The following is a 23186-nucleotide window of genomic DNA, read 5'->3' on the forward strand; positions in this document are numbered from 1 at the left end:
TTAACTACCTGGATTTTTGAGAAAGTAATGAACTAACACTCTTAATACCTTGGTGTTTCTATAGTTAACGAGATCAAATCTAAGGGGTCACTTTAGAATTAGAGATAACAACAAATCCATTGAGAAGTAACAAATTTTTATACACCTGGTTTAATAGTTTTCATCGATTTTCTTTTAAAGAGGGGTTGTGATCATTCGTTAAAAGATGGGCACCGATTTGTTTTAAGCTGAGCTCTCCTTGTAAACCGCAAAGAGAGAAACAAAAGAAATCCTATATAATTCGTGAAGAAATTAAGAGATCACCCGTAAATTTATAAAACTAACACTAGTAAATTAAAAAATGTGGTGAAAAGTTAACACCGTGGTAGAGTAGAAAAATGGCTCTAATCCTTACTCCCTCCATCCTAAAAATCATTGCATATTTTGATTTTTTACACTATTCATAATAAGCGATTAATTATTAATTTACTTTTAATCTATAAGATCCAATATAGTTATGAGTGATATTGTTAAATTCGTATTTATAAGTACTTTAATATCATGAAGTTTTTATATTTAATACTAATACAAAATTAAAAATATTAACAATTAAAAGTGTGTATTGACAAACGTGTTTAAAACACTTTTAGGGACGGAGGGAGTACAATTTTGATTGAAAATGTCTTTAATATCACGATATAAAAAAATGGTCCTTTCGCTCACAAAAAATATTCAAAAAATATGTGTTTATACTTGCACACATGCTATTGCCGTATTGGTTTTGACCTGCACCAAAACATATTTTTTAGCATAAAAACGCATAAATACAATGCGTTTGCAAAAATCAAACGGATGAAAAACATGCGTGCAGAACAATAATGCATTATGTAAATGCGTTTTCAGTATTTCTTTATTTTTTTAAAATTTTAGTTTTAGTTTTTAATTTTATAATTAATATAAATGCAAATTAAAAATGCGTTTCCTGAAAACGAAATTTAAAAATATGTTTTCGTATGATAAAAAAGGCCATTTTTCTGAAATGTGCAATTTTAGACAATTTTTGGGCTAATAACAGCCGGTAGAGTATCATTTTATTTTAACAATAATCCGGTAAATTTACAAGTGAAAAATGGCTAAATAAATAATAAAAAAGAAAAATAATAGGAAATTCAAGCTTTTTGCGCAAGAAACCCTTGTTATAAAATGGCGAAACCAGAACATGTCGTCTTTTTCGCGCAATCAACTAATCTCTCTCTCTCTCTCTCAAAATCAAATTCTCTCTCTGTCGTTGAAGTAATCGATGGGTGTTTACAAGCGCGTGTTTCAATTAGGAAACAGTACGGCGATTTGCTTATCAAAATTGTCCAAGTTTGAATTGGCAACTGCCAAACTGTACGGAACTACAGCTGCCGCTTCTTCTTCCAATTCCAGTAGTAATCAGTTGAGCTATCGCCGTATCTCTCATCTCAATGCTTCTCGCGCCTTTCTCGTTGATACTTTAGCTCTCGTAACTTCATCTTTTATTCCACCTTTTTTTTTATTATAATTGTTTCATTTTATGTGTTTATATTGCAAGGGATTGTAAATATGGTTGATCTTAGGGTTTAAAAGAGGTTTAATTATTCAATTTCTAGTTAATTAGATATGATCACACGTATTTTTAATTTGAATTTGTGCGGTTTCATTTTGATATGTAAGTTCACTTGGAATGAAGCTTGTTGTGGTTGAGATCCCGAGGACTTCTAGAATACGTAATATGTTACAATTTCCTTGTAATGTTGTGTCTTTATGCGAGTTTATGTAGCTCTGCTGTTTACTTTTACTTTTAGTTTTAGTTTAGTCAATTATTTTCTAATTTTAGGGAAGATTTAGAAACAGATTTAACTATTCTATCATTCGTAATTAGATGCCAGCACGGAGTATTTTTTTTGCAATAATTTGTTCATGTTTGTGTGATCTCTCAATGATGTTTCATTTGTAGTTATGTGTTAAAACTTGTAGTTGATGGCTATAATTTGCTTGAGGAGACGTCTAATCAGTTGAACCTCTATGTAATATATTGCAACCTCTGTGTAGCGTGTCTATATATTAGCATTGTGATTTACCTTGGACTTGGGGTCAATTTTTCGCGAGTACTAAGTCTTATGTTTATTGAAAACATGTTGCGTGCTTGCTGTTATGACAGGTGCGGAGGCTAGAAGCACAAGGGGTCCCTTCCCAACAGGCCGAGGCAATAACAGCTGCTATTACTGAAGTATTAAATGACAGCTTGGAGAATGTATCTCATGCATTCGTTTCAAGAGCAGAGTCGCAAAAGGTTTCATCATATAGCTTTTAGTTGCTTAAAGTACCTCAGTGATGTTTTGCCAAAAAAAGACTATGAAGATGGAATCATTTTGCTGTGCTTGAAATGCGATTGGTGTTTCTATGTGCTTTTGTTTTTATAGGGTGAGATGGTCCAGGAAGCTAATCTATCCAAGTTCAAAGCTGAGATACAGAGCTCGCAGGTACTAATGAATTACAGTATCTACGAGAAAGTTTACAGAATACAATGTCAGCTGACTGTCTATACTTTGATATTTTAAATCGTTGAAAGTTATATTCTATTTGAGGATATTTGATAAATGAAATGAACAACTATAGATTTCAATAGTAACTTAGTAGACCAAAATCTGCTGTTTTCTATGGTATTTGACCCGCAAACTGTGTCAATGACGATATGAAGTCATTGCACAACAAAGATATGTTTCTATCTCTAAGTTGATCACCGATCTTGACATCCTATAGATCCTAAACCTAATGCTTCCAGTTGTCTTGAATCTGAACGAGTGATGTATTAGAGGTCATTTATTATATGGAACCTTGTGTTTTACACCTATTTATGTGTGTTATGCTTTAGATTAATATACAGTGCACAAAAAATAGCGGTATTTGCCTTATATCACCTGCCCCACATTTTGCTTCTTCTATACTTCCCGTGTCCTTGTAATCAAAATAAGCTTCTTCCCCAAGTTGGGAGAAGAAATCTTTATTAATAGTTTAAGTTACTTCAAAATTGCAGTTCCAAGTCCCTTCCTACCATTCTTTTTTGAATGGATGGGTTACTTAGTCACCTGCTCTAGTTGTCATAGATAGATAATTTTCCCGAGGTATTAAAATCCCCAAGTCATCAAGCTGCAGTGAAGATTCTTATCTGCTCTATGAACATTAAATTAAAGTTTATTGGCTGCCTTATAAAAAAAAGATTGTTGATTGTGCTTTCATGGAGCTATTAGTCACCAAAATGGAACTTCATCACTGTGGTACTTTGCTCCTAATCACGAAACAGCCGATACGTAGTTCCAGGTTTGTTACACCCAGTTATGGATTGAGTCTTTTATTTTTTATGCGCGAGAACACATCTGATGCAGGCAATTTAGGTTGTAGGTAGCTAGTGCTGGCCAGATGCTAGAATGACAAACTGTGGCAAGACGGCATTAAATTTGCTTATGACATTATTTAGGATTGCTACATGAAAAGTGAAAACCTAAGAATTCCTGATTTTGGACCCTTTTGGGTTAGGGAGGTTGTATGAATCTATATGTTTGGACAGAATCTACTAGATCTGGAGCTGGAAAGGCTGTATCTATTGCATTTCTTGTGTTTGAGTTTTTAGGTTATTTAAATGCTAAACACTAGTTATAATTTAACCTCCTGACCTCCTCAGTTTCTACGACAAGTAGTTAGAATACAACATTTTAAAGTATCTGGGTTACAAATCTCCCAAATCAGCAGGGCCTCTGGAAGTTCCTGATACACGCGACCTTAATCTTAATTTTCAAAGATGCTGTTTTCAGAGGTTTGAACCCGAATCGCCACGGTAGGCAAGTAGACACTTGATATCATTCCAAGCAATGCATTCCCTAGATAAAATAATGTAATGAAGGGAAGTCAAAAATCAAATTCTCATTTGGACCACGTTTCCTACCTTGTAAACGACTTTTCTCCTCTCTTACCTTGTAATGGACTATCCCAAATGCTAGGGTAGCATTAGCATCACGCTAAATAAGTCCTTATCAGTGTTACAAGTCATTTCTTTGTTAATATTTCTCAAGTTTCGTAATTAGTTAGCAAACAGCTGCGTGCTTTATCCAGGCCAGACTGCATAACATTCTTGAAAAATATTGTGTTGCAGGAGCATCATTTTTCTTTGTTGCAACGCGAGACTGAAAAGCTTCAAAGTGATATAGGGAAAATTCGTAGTGAACTGAAGTCTCTTTCAACATCTTCTGTTTACTTTCTATTTTACTTTTTGCTTTTCCCTTGGATAATATCTCAAAGCTTTCTAATTGCTATCTAAAACAGGTATGAGGTTGACAAGGTCACTGCCGGTCAGAGATTGGATTTAAATCTTGAAAGAGGGTAACGACATATCTTTTTTTCAAACAGTACCTGTGAAACATGTAGAGCTCAAGGGGGAAGTAGAAACAAATATGTGATATACTCAAAATTATTTTTTGCATTAAAAAAGTCTAGATTATAACACATTGTATCAACATAATTCTTGAAATTGGAAAGCATAGGCCATCAACTTTATCATCATAGTACTTTTTATCTTTCTTTTGTTTCGCCACTCTTCTTTCCATTTTGCAAAATGTGCCTTCACTTTTACATTTTAGCAATTTTTGTTCAAACTCTTTCATTATGCTAATTTTTAGTTGCTTTGGAGTGTAGGCGCACACGTGATGAGCTTGCAAATCAGAGTACAGAAACCACCAACTTGAACAACAAAATTGACAGAGTGAGTTTCTTGTTTAAATTTCAAGTGCTGCTTTGCTGGAGATTCTAAAGAAAATTCTTTGTCAACAGGAGATTCAAGGAATAAGGGCTCAGTTGGAAGGGGCAAAGTATGATATAATCAAATACTGCATAGGTACCCTCGTCTCCGTTTCTGCAGTTGGTCTTGCCATACTCCGCATCTTGATGTAGAGAAATAAAATCATCAAAAGGTGGCAATTTATGAAATGGGATTGTTGGCCAATTGTTTGAGGCCATTTTCTATTAAGCAAGAATTTTTTTCCTCATTATTCTTTCTCCATTTTAGTCCTGTCTGGAATTTAGGGAAAGAGTTTAGATGAATGGTTGGTGTCATTGTATTTGGGGGAAATGGGGTTGAAATTGTTGTAAAGATTTATTGATTCACCATACCTTCATTTACCCCCTTCTACTAAACGTATATGAAATGTACAAAATGCCTAATATTCAGGTCTTAAATTTTTCCGCCTAATTTGTGATTCAGTATTTGCCTCACGCAAGCTGTGAGCAATTGTCTTGCCTCTGTTGTCCTTGTATGTGGTAAATTTGTGACATTTTGTGCCTGTTTGGCACCACCTGCGTTGGCCATATATGGATGAAAAGCCCATTATCATTTTAACAGGACTGTTTGGTATACGGGGAAAAATGATCACATAGCATCATATATGTAGAAAATCAGAAAGTTGGGTTTCTTTACTTTTTCATTCTCATTTTGAGTTTGTCTTCTTCTCTGCCTTACTTTTCCAATTTATATTACTTTGTTATTTATATTTCAGTTTTCCTATTCTTCAAATTTTATCTTTTTAATTCTCTATTTATGTATTAAAATTATTATATTTAATTATCTATTTTCTAATAGATAATTATAACGTATAAGTTATGATTTACTAAACACATTATCAACTTATAATTAAAATATATATATCATATTTGATTTTTAATTTTTTAAAATATTTTAATTATCTATATCATTTATTAATAAGCGAAATTATATTAGTAGTACAAAATAAATAATCGGTTTAAGTAACTGGAATCTCCATTTTAAAAATTCTATAATTTTCTCCAGATGTAATAATTTTTTTTTAAAAATTTTCTTTTTTTTATTTTATATTCATGTATGAAAATTATTAATTCATGTAATTTGTATTATATTTTAATTTTATTTTAAAAAAATATTTATCTTATAAATTATAATTTACCAAACGCATTATCAACTTATAAATAACTTATACTTAAAATTATCCAAACACCTAAATAACTTATAATTTATAATATTCACACTTTATTGATAATTGTTTTTATCAAAATTTACGGGTTAGAATTTAAGTCTAATCTATCTAATGTATATGTAATTGGGACAATTAGATAAAAATAAGAACAGTCTAAGTAATGGAATAAGCAATTATTGACACGGGGTGAAAAGCTGAAAATTGAGGTTGGGACGATACCCATCAGGAATGATTTCACTATAATATTATTAAACCAATGACAAGGGTTGATATTGTTGTAGAATAGATAACGGTAAATCAGTTAACTGCCCTCATATTTTTCAGGGCCGTTATTTGTAATGTAATGCTCTTCCCATCCAGTCGGTCTATCCTCGTCAAGAATTTCCCTGTCAATACAAAACCTTATGTCTGTATATCATCGCCCTGTCATTCAAAATTCTAGCATTAACAATTTCCCCTAATTTTATTGATTTTTAAATCAATAAAATTATTTTGAGTTAATCTTAGCGTTTTCTTTTTTTGACAAACAAGGAAATTTTATTAATACGAATCAGCTTTCAAAGCATTCTCTACACCAATAGGAACAAAACTCCTATCGAACTCTCGATCTGGAAATGAATACGACACAGAGCAAGCTCATGAGCTGCCATATTAGCAGACCGTTTAATAAAAAACAACGCCACTGTGTTTTGATCTTTTAACATCCTTCTGCAGTCTTCTATTACTTGACCATAAGGAGAAATCATTTGGACTTTGCTCCTTACTGCTTGTACTGCAACCATACAGTCTGATTCCACCGTGACTACCTTCCAAGACTTAGCCTTTATCCAGCTTAAGGCTTCTTTGATGGCTAGACCTTCAGCCATCTCCGGAGAGCTCATTCCTTGAACTAGCACAGTTCTTGCCAACAACAACTCCCCCTTCTCGTCCCTGGCAATCATACCTATTCCTGAGGAATCACACTCTTTGAAAACTGCTGCATCGACTGATACCTTGATCTGCATCACCTGTGGCTTGACCCAAGAACTATCTCCATCTCCTTCCTTAAGCAACGGAAATCGAGGAATTGTTAGACTTCTTTGGGCATATCTCCATTGTTCAAGATATTGTTTAGCCTGTGCAACAATCACATAAGTTCGAGTGATATTGTTGTTCCACACCACCTCATTTCTAGCTTTCCATAATGACCAACAGACAGCAGCAATTTCAGCCCTTTTATCGCTGTCAAAAGTCACCAAAATGTTCTCCCACCACTGAAAAAGATCCACACCTGCATATTGGAAACCTGGTGTCACTATCTGCCAACACTGAACTGCTGGTGTACACCTCAAGAAAACATGATCGATTGTTTCATTTTCGATCTTACAGACTGGACATAAAACCGGAACTGAGACACACTTCTGCTGTAACATCACTGTTGTAGGGAGACAGTAAGACAGAGATCGCCATACCAAATTCATTACTTTTGGAGGCGCCTTTATACGCCAGATTTTCCTCCAGAAACTATTGTTGTCCACCTCCCTCCAATTCAGTTTTTGAATTTGTATTAATCGATATGCACTGCGAACTGAGTAGTGACCATGATTTTCTTTACACCAATACACCTCATCAATACTCCCCAGGTCACCTATAGGAACTTTGTTTATGCAGAATTGATCCCTTTCATTAAAAAGATCTTTTAAAATCTCTTGATCCCAACCTCGCCCATTCATATCCATCAAAGAAGCCACCTTATTATTACTGAAACTAGGTGACACTGAAGAAATATATGGATCATCAGCTTCTACCAGCCACGGTTGCCCCAAAATATTAATTGAATTTCCAGAACCCACCTTCCACCTTGTACCTGCAGCAACCAACTCCTTAGCCTCCATAATAGATCTCCAGATATAGCTAGGATTATCCCCCATATTGGCTTCCAGGAAATTTGTGTCAGGAAAATATCGAGCTTTATAAACTCGACTAACCAAGCTGTCAGGCTTTGACAAGAAACGCCACCCCTGTTTTCCCAGTAACGCCAAATTGAAATATCGGAAATCCCTAAAGCCCATGCCTCCTACTGCCTTATGTTTACTCAACCTCTCCCAACTCATCCAATGGATACCTTTGTGATCACTAGATTTTGAGCTCCACCGGAACCTAGCAATAGCTCGTTCTATATCCCTCGTGATCTCCAGTGGAATCAGAAAAACACTCATAGCGTACGTGGGAAGTGATTGAAGAACTGACTTAACCAGAATTTCCCTACCCCCCTGGGATATCCACTTGCCATCCCAACTTGCTGCTCTCTTCTTCACCCTATCTTTAAGAAAGCCAAAAGTTGCCACTTTACTTCTCTTCATCATGTTAGGCAAACCCAGGTAAGTACAATCTTCACCAGCCTCATCCATGTTCAACAACTGACACAACTGATTTTTCTTCTCATCCCTGGTATTCGAGCTAAAAAATACCACTGATTTTTCCAAGTTTACTTTTTGCCCAGAAGCTCCTTCAAAGACTTGCAACAACTGAATAAGAGAACCCACCTGCTCTTCTTCCGCCTTACAATACAAATAGCTATCATCCGCAAAAAGCATATGTGTTATACTAGGAGCCCTTCTGCAAACCTTTATTTCCTGGATCCACTTGTTTTGCTCGTATCTGGCCATTAATGCGGACAGCCCTTCCGCACAAAGAATGAATAAATAAGGAGACAAAGGGTCCCCTTGTCTTAAGCCCCTAGTTGGATATATAGGCTCAATATCTCTACTGTCATGAGTAATATTATACGATATCGAACAAACACATTGATTGACCAAATGAATCCACCAGTCATTATACCCCAGTTTCATCAGAATAGCTTCCAAATAAGACCATTCAATTCTATCATAAGCTTTTGACATGTCAAGTTTAATAGCCATATGGGTGTCCTTACCTCTCCTTTTCCTCTTCAGAAAATGCATTATTTCATACGATACCATGACATTATCCGAAATCAGCCTACCGTTCATAAAAGCACTTTGATTATCCGATATGACTGATTCAAGTGTCTTTTTTAATCTGTTAGCTAACACTTTTGTAATGATTTTAACAATGACATTACAAAGTGAAATTGGCCTTAACTCTTTAATCACCGATGGATTTTTCTTCTTTGGAATCAACACCATATTTGTCACATTAAGCTCTCTATTTAAAGTACCAGTGGCGAAAAAATCACGTACCATTTTTACAATGTCATTGCCAACAATTTTCCAATGTTTTTGAAAAAAACCCGGTGTCATTCCGTCAGGTCCTGGTGCTTTGTCTGGATCCATCTGAAAAAGAGCTGTTTTCACCTCCTCATCCACTACTTAGCCAATAGTTCACTATTCTGATCACTAGTAATTTTCCTTGGAACATAGTCAATGACTTCCTGCCAATTTGCTTCTGTTGCTTTGAAAATTCCACTATAATATTCCTTCATGAACTCTTCTAACCCATTCTCCCAATCCACCCACTGCCCCTCCTCAACCTGCAATCTCTGGATGGTATTTGTTCTACGCCTTTGACTTGCTACTCTGTGAAAATATCGTGAGTTCTTATCCCCTGCACTTAACCATAATTGCTTTGAGCGCTGTCTCCAGAACACCTCTCGTTGGTTATAAATAAGGTTTAATCTCTCTCTTGCTTCTGCGTATTTACCAACCGTCCAAGCATCTTTACCGCCCCTGAAGCGCTTTAACTCTTTTTTGTACTCCTTTATTCTCCCACTGAAATTTCCTGTAATTTCCTTCCCCCAAATGGACAGACTTTCGCCACATATCTTTATTTTTTCCTGAACATTTAGTAACGGATTACTTTCCCAGCCATCCCTAACTAACAACTCACACATAGGCTCCGTATTCCATGCATTCTCGAATTTAAATCTATATGGTTTCTGCCTTCTCAATTTCGTCTGAGGTACTAGTAGCAAAGCACTATGATCCGAAGGTGCTCCCTCCAAATTATATAATTTTGCCAAAGGAAAGCTATTAACCCAGTCATCCGTTATCAGAGCTCTATCCAATCTAACCTCCATCCAATCTATCTTGCCTCTATTTCTTTCCCATGTGAACTGATGACCAGTTAGTGGCAAGTCTGTAAGCCCTGCATCTTGTAAAGCTGCACTGAATCCCTCCATTAACCATGTCGGGTAAGGATCTCCTCCCACTTTCTCTTCCAAACACATAACATTATTAATATCCCCAATTACACACCATGGTAGATTTGCATCCCTGGCTAAATTTCTCAGCAGATCCCAGGTTTTATGCCGTTGAAGTCTATCAGGCTCACCATACACGCCCGTTAATCTCCATTCAATCGTATTATCTCCTTTCACCCTTGCATCAATATGGTGTTGAGAAAAACCCAGTATATCCACCTGCTCCTTTTCTTTCCATAGTAACGCAATACCCCCACTCCTTCCTACTGGATCAACCACAAACAGACCTTCATAACCAAGTTTATTTTGCACATATTCCAGCTTCGATTTAACCGCAATAGTTTCACATAAAAAGACCAAATAAGGCTGTTCTTGACGTACAATGTCAAATAGGAACTGAACTTTCCGAGGACGCCCCACTCCTCGGCAGTTCCAACTTAGAACATTCATAATGTCCGGCTAGCTTGCTGAGCAAGCTTAGCCAGTTGAGAATTATTTGATGCTGCACTATCCATTTTAGAAGGTACAACTTCATTGTGTTTAGTAGTTGGACTTATTTCAGGACTTTTTAATAGCCCACCTGGTGTATCCATCGTATCATACCTACCTGGGCCACCTCGCATTCGTTTCCTATCCGTAACAATAAGCCCAGACATTTCATCATTATCCAGCCCATCCTCAGTAAAAACATCTGACTTTTCCCCCCTAACTTCCAAATTTGAATTTCCCCCCTTGACTTCCAAATTTTTTGCTGCTAAAATTAAGGGATATGTATTATCTCCACCAATCTGCAGATCCCGCCTTTTATCACTTCCTATAATCATGCTCCTTCCTTCTTTTTCGTAACTGAATTCCCCTGATTTCGTGCCTGAGCTGTATCTCCCCTACCCCGTCTCCCAATCCTTATCGTCTTCCTCCCGCAGCCATCGACTTTTTGCCGGAATACCAGCTCTTCTCGGTGGGGCTCTAAGCCAACTTCCCCACTCTTTGGTGATTCCTTCGCTGACATTACTGAGAAATTTTCTACAATAGCGTTCCGTATGTGTTAGCATTCCACACGTGAAACAAAATTCACCCAATCTCTCATACTTGCACGAGACCATTACCTCCACTCCATTTTTCTTCGTAATCTTCTTCTTCCGTTTCAGAGCCTTCCTGACATCCAACCTGACCTTAATGCGCATGAACTCTCTCCCCAAACTGGAATTGTTTTTACTATCGTATTCGAGGAATTCTCCAAAGAAATCTCCTAAATGCTTTCCAACGACCTCCGACATGAACCCAGAAGGAAGGTCACAAACTTGCATCCACATATTAACATGCCATAGTGGAACATTTTGTGGTTCCTCTCCATCTGGAATTTCCGACATTACAAGCATTGCGTTGTCAAATGACCACGGACCACCTTTAAGAACCCATTTCATGTCTTCCTTATGATAAAATTGAAACAAGAAGATTCCTGGTTCCAATTCCTTGATGTTAACACCCATCGCTGGTCTCCAAACATCCGCCATTTTTGTCTTCATTGCATTCACATTGATATTTCTCACCGTTAAGAACCTACCCACCACGCATAATTCATACTGGTTCCCCTCAATTTGCAATTCGTCTCCAAACACAAAAGCAGAGTTCTCCTCATCTTCAATATTTAACCCATCAAACTGATCATTCAAATCATTGTATCGAGCCATTTACGTCTATGCACCTATCATTTTTATACTTTTTCAATTTTTTTACCCATTTTTTTACTTTATCCACGGACTTCTCTCTTTTAGCATCTTAAAATAAAATTTTATAATTATCTTAATCAAGGAATAGTTTCCTTTAATTATTAAATAAAATCATAATGTAGAATATAAATTAACAAATATATACACACACTAATTCATGTTGTTTTCTATTCAAAATATAATTTTATAAAAATTTAAATGATACACATAATCTAAAATAAAATCATTTATATTTCATTAATTTCATCTTTTTTATAAATTTAAAAGCGTATAATAATATATTTTTAAGTACAATGGCAAATAATGGAAAAAGTTAAAAAACACCGATTACTATAAAATAATTATTTTTAACTTGATCTAAGAAAAGGACGTAAAAAAGTATAAAATATGTAGGTTTAGGGATGTAACTGCTTCCTAAATTTTAGATAGTGACTTTGTAGTGAATTAGGATGTATGCCAAGATTTTTCCTTCCTTTTCGTAAATCTGTGTCAATCCTTCAATGCATCAATGCATGTTTAACACCACTTTCGTGTACTCAGCCACCTTAATCGCTTTATTTTAAAAGTAGGTCCCAAAAGTACGGGTTTCTTCCCAAAGTATATCCCTTCTGGTAACGGTTAGAGGCCCACTATATTCGGCCTATATTTCGAGTTTGGGCTGAAAATGAATGGATATTGCATGGGTCAAATCAAGGTCGGCCCAAGAACAAAAATTAGAGACAGTCCAGTAAGGGAGAAGACGCAGTCTCCCACCCATAACATCCACTACCCCCTCTAAGTGAACGAGTCGCAGACTTCAGAAACGGACCGTTAACTTGTACAGGTTACATACACAATGAGTTAGTTCATCTACACACACAGGTTACAGCACTATCTCATATTCCGAATTATGCATACCTAAAACCTATTAACTTATTCTCATACCGGAGGTGAATCGGGGGATCATCCCTCACATTCTTTTCTTTGCAGGCCGAAGTCAACCTACGGGGAAAAGACCGGGTCGACTGAAATTAGGTTATAATATTTGGCGCCGTCTGTGGGAATACGAGATTAAGTTTTGAGATCTGAGATGATGACTAACGTCAATGATTGAGCAGGGCCCTCCGGGGTTCACCGATCCAAAAACCAACCCTACTTTACAATCTGTAATTACCCCTCGGAATCTGGGAGCTGATTTCGAGGAGGAGGCCGATATAATCCCAACTTCTGAGGAACAAGTGCTGTTGAGGAAGCCGAGGGCTGAGAAGATAGCCAAGGAAAAGGGAAAATCCAAAGAGACCAATGAGGCTAAACAGGCAAGGGATAAGAAGCGGGAAGCCGATGCACTGATACTCAAGGCCATCAAGCTGAGAAGGGAGGAGTTGGAATTGGAAGAGAAGGCGCTTAGGGAGTCTCTTGAAGAAACGAAAGGGGTAAAAAGTTCCCATAAAGAGAAACACGTCCATGTCGAGGAAGATGAGTCCACGGACTCTGAATCACACCACAAGAGGAGGAGAACGAAGATCGCTCTAACTTCGAACTCCGACCGGGAGGAAGAAAGCGATTTGTCTGGCACCAGGCTGTCCAGGCTTGAAAATGCCATGTTTGGGGACAAGAAATTCAATTGTGAACCAGTGGTGACCGAAGAGATAGAGGCATATCGACCTCTCCCAAGCGAAGATAAACAGTTCCAAAAAATGACCGAGTTCAATGGGAAGGGGGATCGCGAAGACCATTGTGACAAATACGAATTGTTGATGACTGGCATGGGACACAACCAGACGATGATATGTAAGATGTTCAAAACATATTTAAAATGAGTGGCTTCGATGTGGTATAAATCACTTCGGCCACGATCGATCCACTCCTACGAACAACTGAAGGGGAAGTTCATAAGGCACTACTCGCATCTGTGCTGAAGAGAAAAGGATATCGAGACCCTCATCCATTGCAGGCAGCGAACGAACGAGTCTTTGGGTGACTACCTAGCCAGATTCAAAGAAGAAGCGGGCATGGTCACCAACCTGAACAAAATAAAAGCCATGGGATATTTAACTACCAGACTAGACCTAATAAAAGGTAAGAAACTCTTGTCATCACTGTATGATTATCCCCCAAGTCCCTTAATAATATATATGTGAGGAGTGAGAATATCTAAAGAAAGATGGAAATTCTGTAGGGGTATAGGATACCCCGAAGAGATGACGGAAGCAGGCAGTCCGGCTGCTATGAGTCCTCCCGAGGGTCCAACCGTGACCGAAGGGATGATCACAGGAATGAGGGTGGGAAGCAGACTAATCGAGGCCTGGAAAGGCGACGAAATAGAGAATCAACTGCGTTTAAGCCCCTTAACGCGCCGATCTCCAATATTCTCCATGAAATCAAAGGCAAGCCAGGTTCGCCCCGCCAAAATGAAAATGGTCGATCATAAGAAGAACGCGAAAGTGTACTGCGCCTACCATCTGGATATAGGACATAACACCGATGAATGCTTCCACTTGAAGAAACTAATAGAGAAGATGATCAAAGTTGGGGAGCTGAATGAATTTGTAAGGGATCTAAGAGACAAGCTGGAAAAGAATGACACGAGAAATATAAGGCCAGAGGAAAAGTATCGGGGAGAGGTGAAGACCATCTCGGGAGGCAGTGCCCTCGGTCTTGACAGCAAGAATGCTAGAAAGAGGTATGCTCTCCAAGTTTACAATCTATATATTAGTTCAGCCCTGATAGGCAAGCGATGCCCCTCTCCTTTACCGAAGAGGATTATGAGGATGTCATATGCCCTCGTGAAAACCCCTTGGTGATCAACCCTATAATTGGAGAAAATAATATATGGAAAGTTATGGTCTATATAAGAAGTTTGGCCAACATCCTGTTCCATCAAACATATACTAAGATGAACTTAGTGGGACAACAAATGGAGCCGTGCCGGGAGGCACCTCTCAAAGCTTTCGGCGGACATCACATCCCATGTGAAGCTTTCGATTGACAGCGCTTCGACGATTCATATCAAGATCGACCCAAAAAGCACTTCCTTTTTCTACCGTACTAAAGGGCACGAAGAATTTTGAGTGGGGACCCGAGTGTCAGGAAGCCTTCGAGTAAGTAAAGGAGTACCTAACAAAGGCCCCTATATTGATGAGGCCGAATCCAAATAAGACACTTCAGCTATACTTGGTTGTTTCAGATCGATTATGGGAGCGGTGCTGGTAAAGAAATATGAAGGTAATCAGCATCCCATTTTTTATGGATCTCATATGCTTAAAGACACCGAAACCAGGTATCCAACGCTGAAAAATTCGCATATGGGTTAGTCATGGCTACCCGAAAATTACGACAATATTTTCAAGGGAGAACGGTGCAGATTATGACCGACCATCCACTTAAGAAAATTTTGGCAAGATCTGAAGCCTCAGGGAGAGTGGTCACCTGGGCGATTGAACTGGGCGAATATGACTTGGAGTACATTCCGAGGACATCCATTAAAACACAAGCATTAGCATATTTCATGGTAGAATACAACTTCTCGGAACATAAGGACCTGATGCCCGAAGAACAGTTGATCCAACAGTCGGGAAATGGAAACTCTTTATTGACGGGTTAGTCGCTGGGTCAAAGTGTGGGGCATGCCTTATCCTATTGTCTCCCAATGGATTTGAGATATGCCAGGCCATTCGGTTCACTTTCCACCTCATGAACAATGAGGCCGAATACGAAGCCTTGTTGGCCGGAATGAGCTTGGCGAAGAATCTAGAGGTAAAATATCTAAGGGTGTTCAATGACTCCATGTTGGTGGTGAAGCACTTCTCGAGAGAATATGAGCAGAGGGATCCCCGAACCTGAGCCTATGCTACCAAGGTAAAAGAACTATTTCTGACTTTCCAGTCGTTCGAGTTAAATCAAATTGCCAGGGAAAACAACAGCAGGGCCGATGCGCCCATCTGGCATCGGCCGAGACTCAAAGTCTCACTGGTTCTATTAACGTCACCGAAGTGAAGACCCCTTCGATCGACAAAAAGCAATATATGGAAATTCACCAAATGATAACTTGGGTGATGCCGATTTTGGACTTCCTGGAAAAGGCAACGTTGCCTCTCAGTAAAAAGGATGCGCAAAAAAAATCACATATAGAGCAGCTAGCTACACTATCATAAATGGTAACTTTATAGGAGGTTGGCCTCATCCCCGCTTCTCCGATGTCTGGATACGGAAGAATAAAAACTTGCTCTAGAGACGGTCCATGAAGGCATCTGTGGAGAGCACCTTTCAGGAAGGGCTTTGACCTTCAAGATTCTCCGACAAGGTTTCTACTGGCCGACCTTGAGGGTCGATGCACACCAGTATGCAAAGAAATGTAAACAATGCCAACTATTTCGTCCCATCCCGAAGCAACACCCTGAGGAGATGGCTTCAGTCTTGAGCCCCATTCCCTTTGTTATGTGAGCGGTAGATATAGTGGGAATATTACTGACCAGTACCAAGTAGACGAAGTATTGTATTGTGGCCATCAATTATATGACCAAGTGGGTGGAAGCCCGTCCTTTAGCCACCATAGTCGAAGAGGCGGCGAAAAAATTCATGCTGGAACAAGTTATTTTGAGATTTGGAATCCCTAGAGTATGTGTCTCGGACAACGACACTCAGTTCATTGGAAACAAGTTCAGAACCTTCTTGCTCCACTTCAGAATTCAGCAGAAATTTAGTTCCGTAGGCCACCCTCAAGGCAACAGGGCCATCGATACTGCAAACAAGATCAACTTTGACGATATCAAGAAAAGATTGGGCGAGGCAAAAGGACTTTGGGCTAAAGAGTTACCTTGGGTCTTATGGGCTTACCGAACGACACCAAGATCGTCATAGGAGAGACTCCCTTCAGACTAGCCTATGGAACAGAGGCCCTCCTGCCAATTGAAGTAGGCCTAGAGTCTCATTGAATTGAAGTCCTTAATATTGAAAGAAATGAGGTTAGACTACGAGCCAACGTAGACCTTCTAGAAGAAGAAAGGGAAGTGGCTCACCAAAGAAATCTGAAATATCAGCTACAGGCTGCCCAATACTATGACTCCAGGGTGAAAAAGCAAAATTTCTTTGTCGGTAACTTGGTACTAACTTGGTACTAAGGTAACGAGCTACCTCCATGCCTAGTAAACAAGGCAAGCTTCAGCCTAATTGGGAGGGACCCTATTCAAACTCTGAAGTAGTCAGGCAGGGAATATACAAACTGAAGACCATGGAAGGGGAACCCATCAAGAACACTTGGCATGCTTCTAGGCTCCGAAAGTTTTTCCAGTAAGCTTGTCTGAATCCCTGCTAGTCTATTTCAGTTGATTTAATTGTGTCATTTAATTTAGTACCGCAACTTGAATTCACTAAAGGTGAATCATGTATGACATTGAATGAACTCCTATTTCCCAATGAAAGTTACATGTTTCCAGTTTCCATTTTTTGCTTAGCATTGAATGATAAATTTATAGTTATATACTTTTTAATGCTAGACTTATACACCTTCGGATAGGGGCAATAAATTAGCCAATAGTATTATTCGATGGCATGCATCCTCTTTTAAAAATTTTCTAAGACCCAATTCGAGGCCGAAGAAGTAAAAACTTTTTAGAAATTTTACTAAGGCCCAACGAAAGGCCAAAGAAGTAAAAACTTTTCTAAAATTTTACTAAGGCCCAAAGAGAGGCCGAAGAAGTAAACACTTTTCAAAAAAATTACTAAGGCCCAAAGTATAACGATTCGTATATTTTATATTATTTTGAAAGTGTAATATTATTGAATAATTAATTAAATAAAATTTGTGTGTTGGTTTTATTTAATTATCTGTGATATATTGGTGAATAGGATTGAATTATGTAATTAACTATTGAGTTGTATTGTTTTGCGTTTAAAAGTGATTTTATTGCATTTTTATTTTCATAAATATTTGGATTATCTCTAAAATTGGTTTTATGATTTTATAATTATAATAATTATTTTTATGATTTTATAAAATTGACAAATCTATATTTCATTATTTATTTATCTTTAAATGATTTTCTGATTGCATTTATTTACAAAATCTTCCGGAATCCTTCAAAAATCACGAAACTCATATTTTATTAAGTTTATAATATTCTGAGAATTTTAAAAAAAATTGGAAATTTTTGGGATTAATTTCACCCGCGCGTTGATTCGTTTAATTGTTAAAAGCGGGTATAAATTGTGTTTCATAAATTATTTTAAAATTATGAAATTTATATTTTTATTAACTTTGGGATATTTCTAATATTTTAAGACTGTTTTCGTAATTTTCTGAATTCATTTTAAGTGCGACTCGGTTCGCTAAAATCGAATTTTGGGTTAAGCCGGGTCTCAGAATCTTCGTAATTATCTGATAGTACACGTGTTGGTTTTTCAGAAAACACGTTGATATGTGTTGCAATTGCAGAAGGAAAGAATTAAAAAACAAAAATTACCCCCACCCCCTGTTCCTTCCCCCGACTTGGTTCATCTCTCGGTTTCTTTCTCTATTCTCTCTCGATCACTTCTTTCTCTCTCTCTCTCTACATCTCCCATCTCTCTCTCTAATCCCTCCCTTCCCCCTCTCATGTTCCTCGCCCTCCCTGTTCTCTATGTTTCCACCATTTTCCGGTGAGTTTCTCACCGGTTATCCCGGTGATTTCCTTGGCTCCGTCTCTGTGCATGCTTATATATATACATACGATGTTGTATGCATATTTTTGAGTTATGTGTAGTGATTATTTGGTTCCATGTTGTGTTGCTCTGTTCGTTTTTGGTGGTTCAGGCGGCAAGTGGCTTACACGCGCGAGTGTGTGCGTGTTTGTGTAGTCTGTGTTGCCGAATTGATTTGTTACTTTACTAATTTTAATTCCTTCTTATGCAGGAAATTATTTGATTAATTATCCGTGATATTAATAATTTTCGTGCGGGAATTTCATTTAATCGGTGGAATTTTCGTGTTGGAACCCAAATAATCAGGTGCCCCGAAAATTTTGCCTCCGTCTGCGATAAATTTTTACGAGCGGACGGTGGACCGTGATGATTGTTATATGATTCCTAACTTTATAAAATAAATAAAATAACTCGTAAAACTATATTTCGAAACGAAAATGATTTGTTGTTTTGAAAGTCGTGTTGGGATTTGTATTGCGGATTGTGGATTGTTGTGAATATTGACGTCGATTGTGATCGACGGGTAGGCTTATAAACTGAAAAGTTGCTGCCAAAATTTTCTAAAAATTTATTTTAAATACGAGAAATATACTATATAATTAAAAACGTTTTACTCTTGTATGAATACGAATTACGTGATTATGTGTATAGTTATTATACGAGTCCGGTTATCGAATTGGGTTATTAGGATTCGAGGATTTCAAGCATGTCGGTATAACTGGTTAGGGTATTCTGTTATTATAGATCCCAGTCGAGTTTCGCAAGGACCGAAGTCAGCATAAAAGCTACTTAGGGTTTCCGAAAGCGTTGCAAGGCAAGTACCCTGACCATTCTTTTATGGTTCATTACATTTGAATAGACTGTTATTTTATTCTCGTAAGAGAACTGAAATATTTTAAGTTACGTATCCACTGTAGTTATAAATCACTGTTTTAAAACTGTTTTGGGGAAAAGTAACTTTGAAAGGTACCTATCTCGAATGAAAATGATTTGTGAACCAGTTTTACGTGTGCTGTTAAAATGAATGGTTTTGAAATGAGATAGGTACAAATATTTTAAAAACCGGATAAAATGATCAGATATGGGATACATAGGGGCCAAAGTAGGCCTATTGAGGTGGCGTAAGAGGCTAACTCGGTTGAGCGCAACTCATAACTGATTAGTCCAGCAGGTCAGAGACCTAGCTAGTCTCCGAGTTCCGGAACATGTAATGGGATGGCAGTTGGAGCCGTCTGGTGTTGATAGCCTGATCAGCTGTCTTCACATATCCGTTACGTATCTGATTTGGCTTTGTGATTCCCGTAAGGGAATAAAGGATTGATACAGTTGAAATATAAATGTGAATAACATGCTAAAATTGGACTCTGGTACTTACACAACAAACAACTATGTTTTGTTTTGTTAAAAGTATGCTAGTTAGTGATATCCAGTTATCTCAGCTTTTCCTTATTTACTGATGCTTAAAATGATTTACAGGTTACAAATTTCATGTTGATTATAGTTCTGTTCCTGTAACTGTTTACATTATTGTTTTTATCTTGATATTTATATGTTGGTACTGCTGAGCGATTATGCTCACCCTTGCAACCTGTTATATATCTATCTATCTATCTATCTATCTATCTATCTATCTATCTATCTATCTATCTATCTATCTATCTATCTATCTATCTATCTATCTATCTATCTATCTATCTATCTATCTATCTATCTATCTATATATATATATATATATATCACAGATGCCTAGAAGAACAGTCAGAACTTGGCAGAACCATGACTCAGCCCCTTCAGGACCCGGCTCCTCGGAGGTAGTTAGTATCAGACCATGTGCGGTCTGATGAGTTGCTGAATAAGTTAGTGCCAGACTTTTTAGATAAATGGTTTGTAATAATGTGTGGCTTGGATCATACTTGAACCTGGATCGGATCTTGGTTTGGGGTCATGATAGTTTAGTATTAATAATAATTTTTTAGTTATATTATGGTTTGTTGTGTTTAGTGACGTCAACTCCTGACCCCGTGGTTGAGGCCGTCACAGTTGGTATTAGAGCTACAAGTTCAAGTCCTTGATTCAGGTTAGGGATTGAGTCAAAAAGGTATAGAACTGTGTCTTAAGGTGAGTCAGCAACTCATATAGAGGAGAAAACCTTAGAGTCAGTCGAGGGTTCCGACGGCATTACCCTGGCATCTATTGATGTTTTGATAGAACTGCCATAACCTTGTCATGTCTTTCCTGTATATTTATCATGTTTACAGTGGCCTATAGTGATTTCCAGTTCTTCATTCCGGGAGAACAGGTCAGACTCGGACAGTTTCGACTCAGAGAGGACCTTAAATGTTGTAGCTGAGGATAGTCTTTTGCCTTCCCCAGCAGTTTCTCCGTTTGTACCGAGGAATATCCCTGGATCTAGTACCCGTCCTTGTTGGGTACGGAGGTCAGTGTCTACTGTTAGGGATTTCCCACCAGTTTATGGTCCCAGTTTCTCTTCCTCGAGACCTCCAGTTCCTCCATCTGCTCCTACAGGTGCTTCTTCCCCGATTCCCTATCATATTCACCGTGCGGTGAATAAGTCTTTCATTAGAGAGCAGAGCCCAAAGCTAGCCGCGTTTCTTGACCAGATACCAGTTGGACCTTTTCAGGGCATCCCTGTCCCTTCACCTAATGTGCAGGCCCGGGTGAGATCTTTGACTCAGATTGCTATTGAGAGAGCTAGGTCTATTGACCCTTTTATTAGCTCAGAGTTCAGGGCCATTTAGTACTAGGACCTAGTGCACTGGTTGGTGTTCGAGTTAGGCTCTATTGGTGGCAGCAGTAGTGGCAATGGTTAGACCAGTTGCAGCAATGAGATACAGAGCTCAGAGTTGGTTTCCGGGAGTTCTGTAGTTGTTTCTTTATATATGCATATTATGTTGTTGTAGTTTGTAGTAGGCGGAGGCTGCTATGACAGCCAGTTTTGTTGTGTACTCGGATGGTTTCTTTTTAGTTGGATTTCAGTTGTATCAGTTGGATTTCTGTTGGTTGTTATATAGTAGCTGCTTAAATATGTTGCCCAGTTTTCTTATATATACTTGTGCGTTGTTATTATTATTGTTACTATCATTGTTGCTTCTGTTGCTGGTATTTCTAGAGTATGATCATTCACTCAGGATGGATCCAATCAACTGAGGATGATGATAGTGTCTTAGTGGCAGCACTCTCCTGATACATATGAATTAACTGTTGGAACAATGCATTTTCTTATATATAACTGTTATGTTTCAGGAGAATGCCACTCAAGAAGAATTCTCAACCCAATAACGGATCTGCTGGGGATCCCTCCATGAGTGAATTGATAGATTTGTTGCATCAGCAGTCTACTCAGCTGGCCCAATAACAACTTCAATTCCAGCAGCAACAACAACAATTTCAGCAGCAACAACAACAACAACAGCTCATACAATAACAACAACAAATCCAACAGCAGCAGTTGCAGATCCAACAGTAGCATGAGATGAGGGGGAAGACCCAAGCTGTTAGTTTTAAGTCTTTCCAGGCTGTGAAACCCACATAATTTAAAGGTGAAGTGAAACCTGTTGCTTCCAGGATCTGGTTGAAGGAAATGGAGAAGGCTTTTGCACTCACCAAGGTGAGTGAGGGTTTAAAGATAGATTATGCTAGTTATTTTCTGAAGAATGATTCAAATTATTGGTGGGAGTCTACGCGAGCGTTAAAAGGAGAAGGTCCTATTCCATGGACCCGATTTACAGAACTATTATTGGAAAAATATTTCCCGGATTGTCTTTAGAGTCAGATGGAGATAGAGTTTTTAGAGTTGAATCAAGGAGACAAAAGCGTCACGGAGTATGAAGCCAAGTTCACAGAATTGGCTCATATAGCACCAGAGTATGTGAGTTCGGAAGCTCAGCGAGCGAAGCGGTTTCAACAAGGATTGAAGCCAAAGATTAGGAGTGGAGTTGTAGCCTTACAACTCAAGACATATACTTCGGTAGTTCGGGATGCCTTAGTGATAGAAAGTGTCCAGAGATTAGCGGCTAATGAGAAGGGTGAGAAGAAAAGGAATTTTGAAGGTAGACCCGCCAGGTTAGAACCAGAAGGAGTAAGCCAGAAGTTTCAGCGCCGGTTTGGAAAGAATAAAGATAGGAAGTTCGGGATACAGAATTTCCCCCAGGCTAGGCCCAGTACTATCTCAGTCAGTTCTACCCCAACAAAGTTCAACAAGCCAGTGATCGACAGCAAGACATGCGGAAAGAAACACAGTGGTAAGTGCAAGGCAAACATCAAATGTTTCAAGTGTAGCCAGAAGGGTCATTATTCCACTGAGTGTAAATCCGAGAACCAAGGAGTAACCTGTTTCAGCTGAGGAAAAGTGGGGCATATTGCTAGGAATTGTAGATAAATTACCCAGGGTAGTGTAGGAAGAAGTGTATCCCAAGGACCAGCAACAAGTACCGCCTGAGCTTGAACTTTTAAGATGACTAAGAAATCTCCGGCTCAGGATTACGATGTAGTTGCAGGTACACTTTCTCTTAATTCCGTACCTGTTAAAATTTTATTTAATTCGGGAGCATCCAAATCTTTTATATCTATGAACTGTGTGAATAAAATGCAAATACTGTTGGAAGACTTAGATGAACC

General features: G+C 38.2%; 3 protein-coding genes across 3 annotated transcripts; 1 reads left to right on the forward strand and 2 right to left on the reverse strand.

Moving 5' to 3' along the window:
- The first annotated feature begins 1187 nt into the window (after positions 1-1187).
- Positions 1188-5296, forward strand: LOC141670365 (protein FMP32, mitochondrial-like). The gene is made up of 7 exons (XM_074476161.1): positions 1188-1486; positions 2165-2296; positions 2427-2486; positions 4154-4230; positions 4324-4380; positions 4693-4759; positions 4828-5296. Exons 1-7 carry the CDS (start codon positions 1280-1282, stop codon positions 4945-4947), a joined length of 720 nt encoding a protein of 239 aa, XP_074332262.1. The 5' UTR covers positions 1188-1279; the 3' UTR covers positions 4948-5296.
- A 4031-nt stretch (positions 5297-9327) lies between these two features.
- On the reverse strand, positions 9328-10611 carry LOC141673969 (uncharacterized). The gene has a single exon (XM_074480694.1). The coding sequence runs from the start codon at positions 10609-10611 to the stop codon at positions 9328-9330; it is 1284 nt and encodes a 427-aa protein (XP_074336795.1).
- A 434-nt stretch (positions 10612-11045) lies between these two features.
- On the reverse strand, positions 11046-11852 carry LOC141673970 (uncharacterized). The gene has a single exon (XM_074480695.1). The coding sequence runs from the start codon at positions 11850-11852 to the stop codon at positions 11046-11048; it is 807 nt and encodes a 268-aa protein (XP_074336796.1).
- Positions 11853-23186: the final 11334 nt, after the last annotated feature.

This window comes from Apium graveolens, chromosome 7, assembly GCF_009905375.1.
Source record: "Apium graveolens cultivar Ventura chromosome 7, ASM990537v1, whole genome shotgun sequence".
Taxonomy (NCBI): Eukaryota; Viridiplantae; Streptophyta; class Magnoliopsida; order Apiales; family Apiaceae; genus Apium; species Apium graveolens.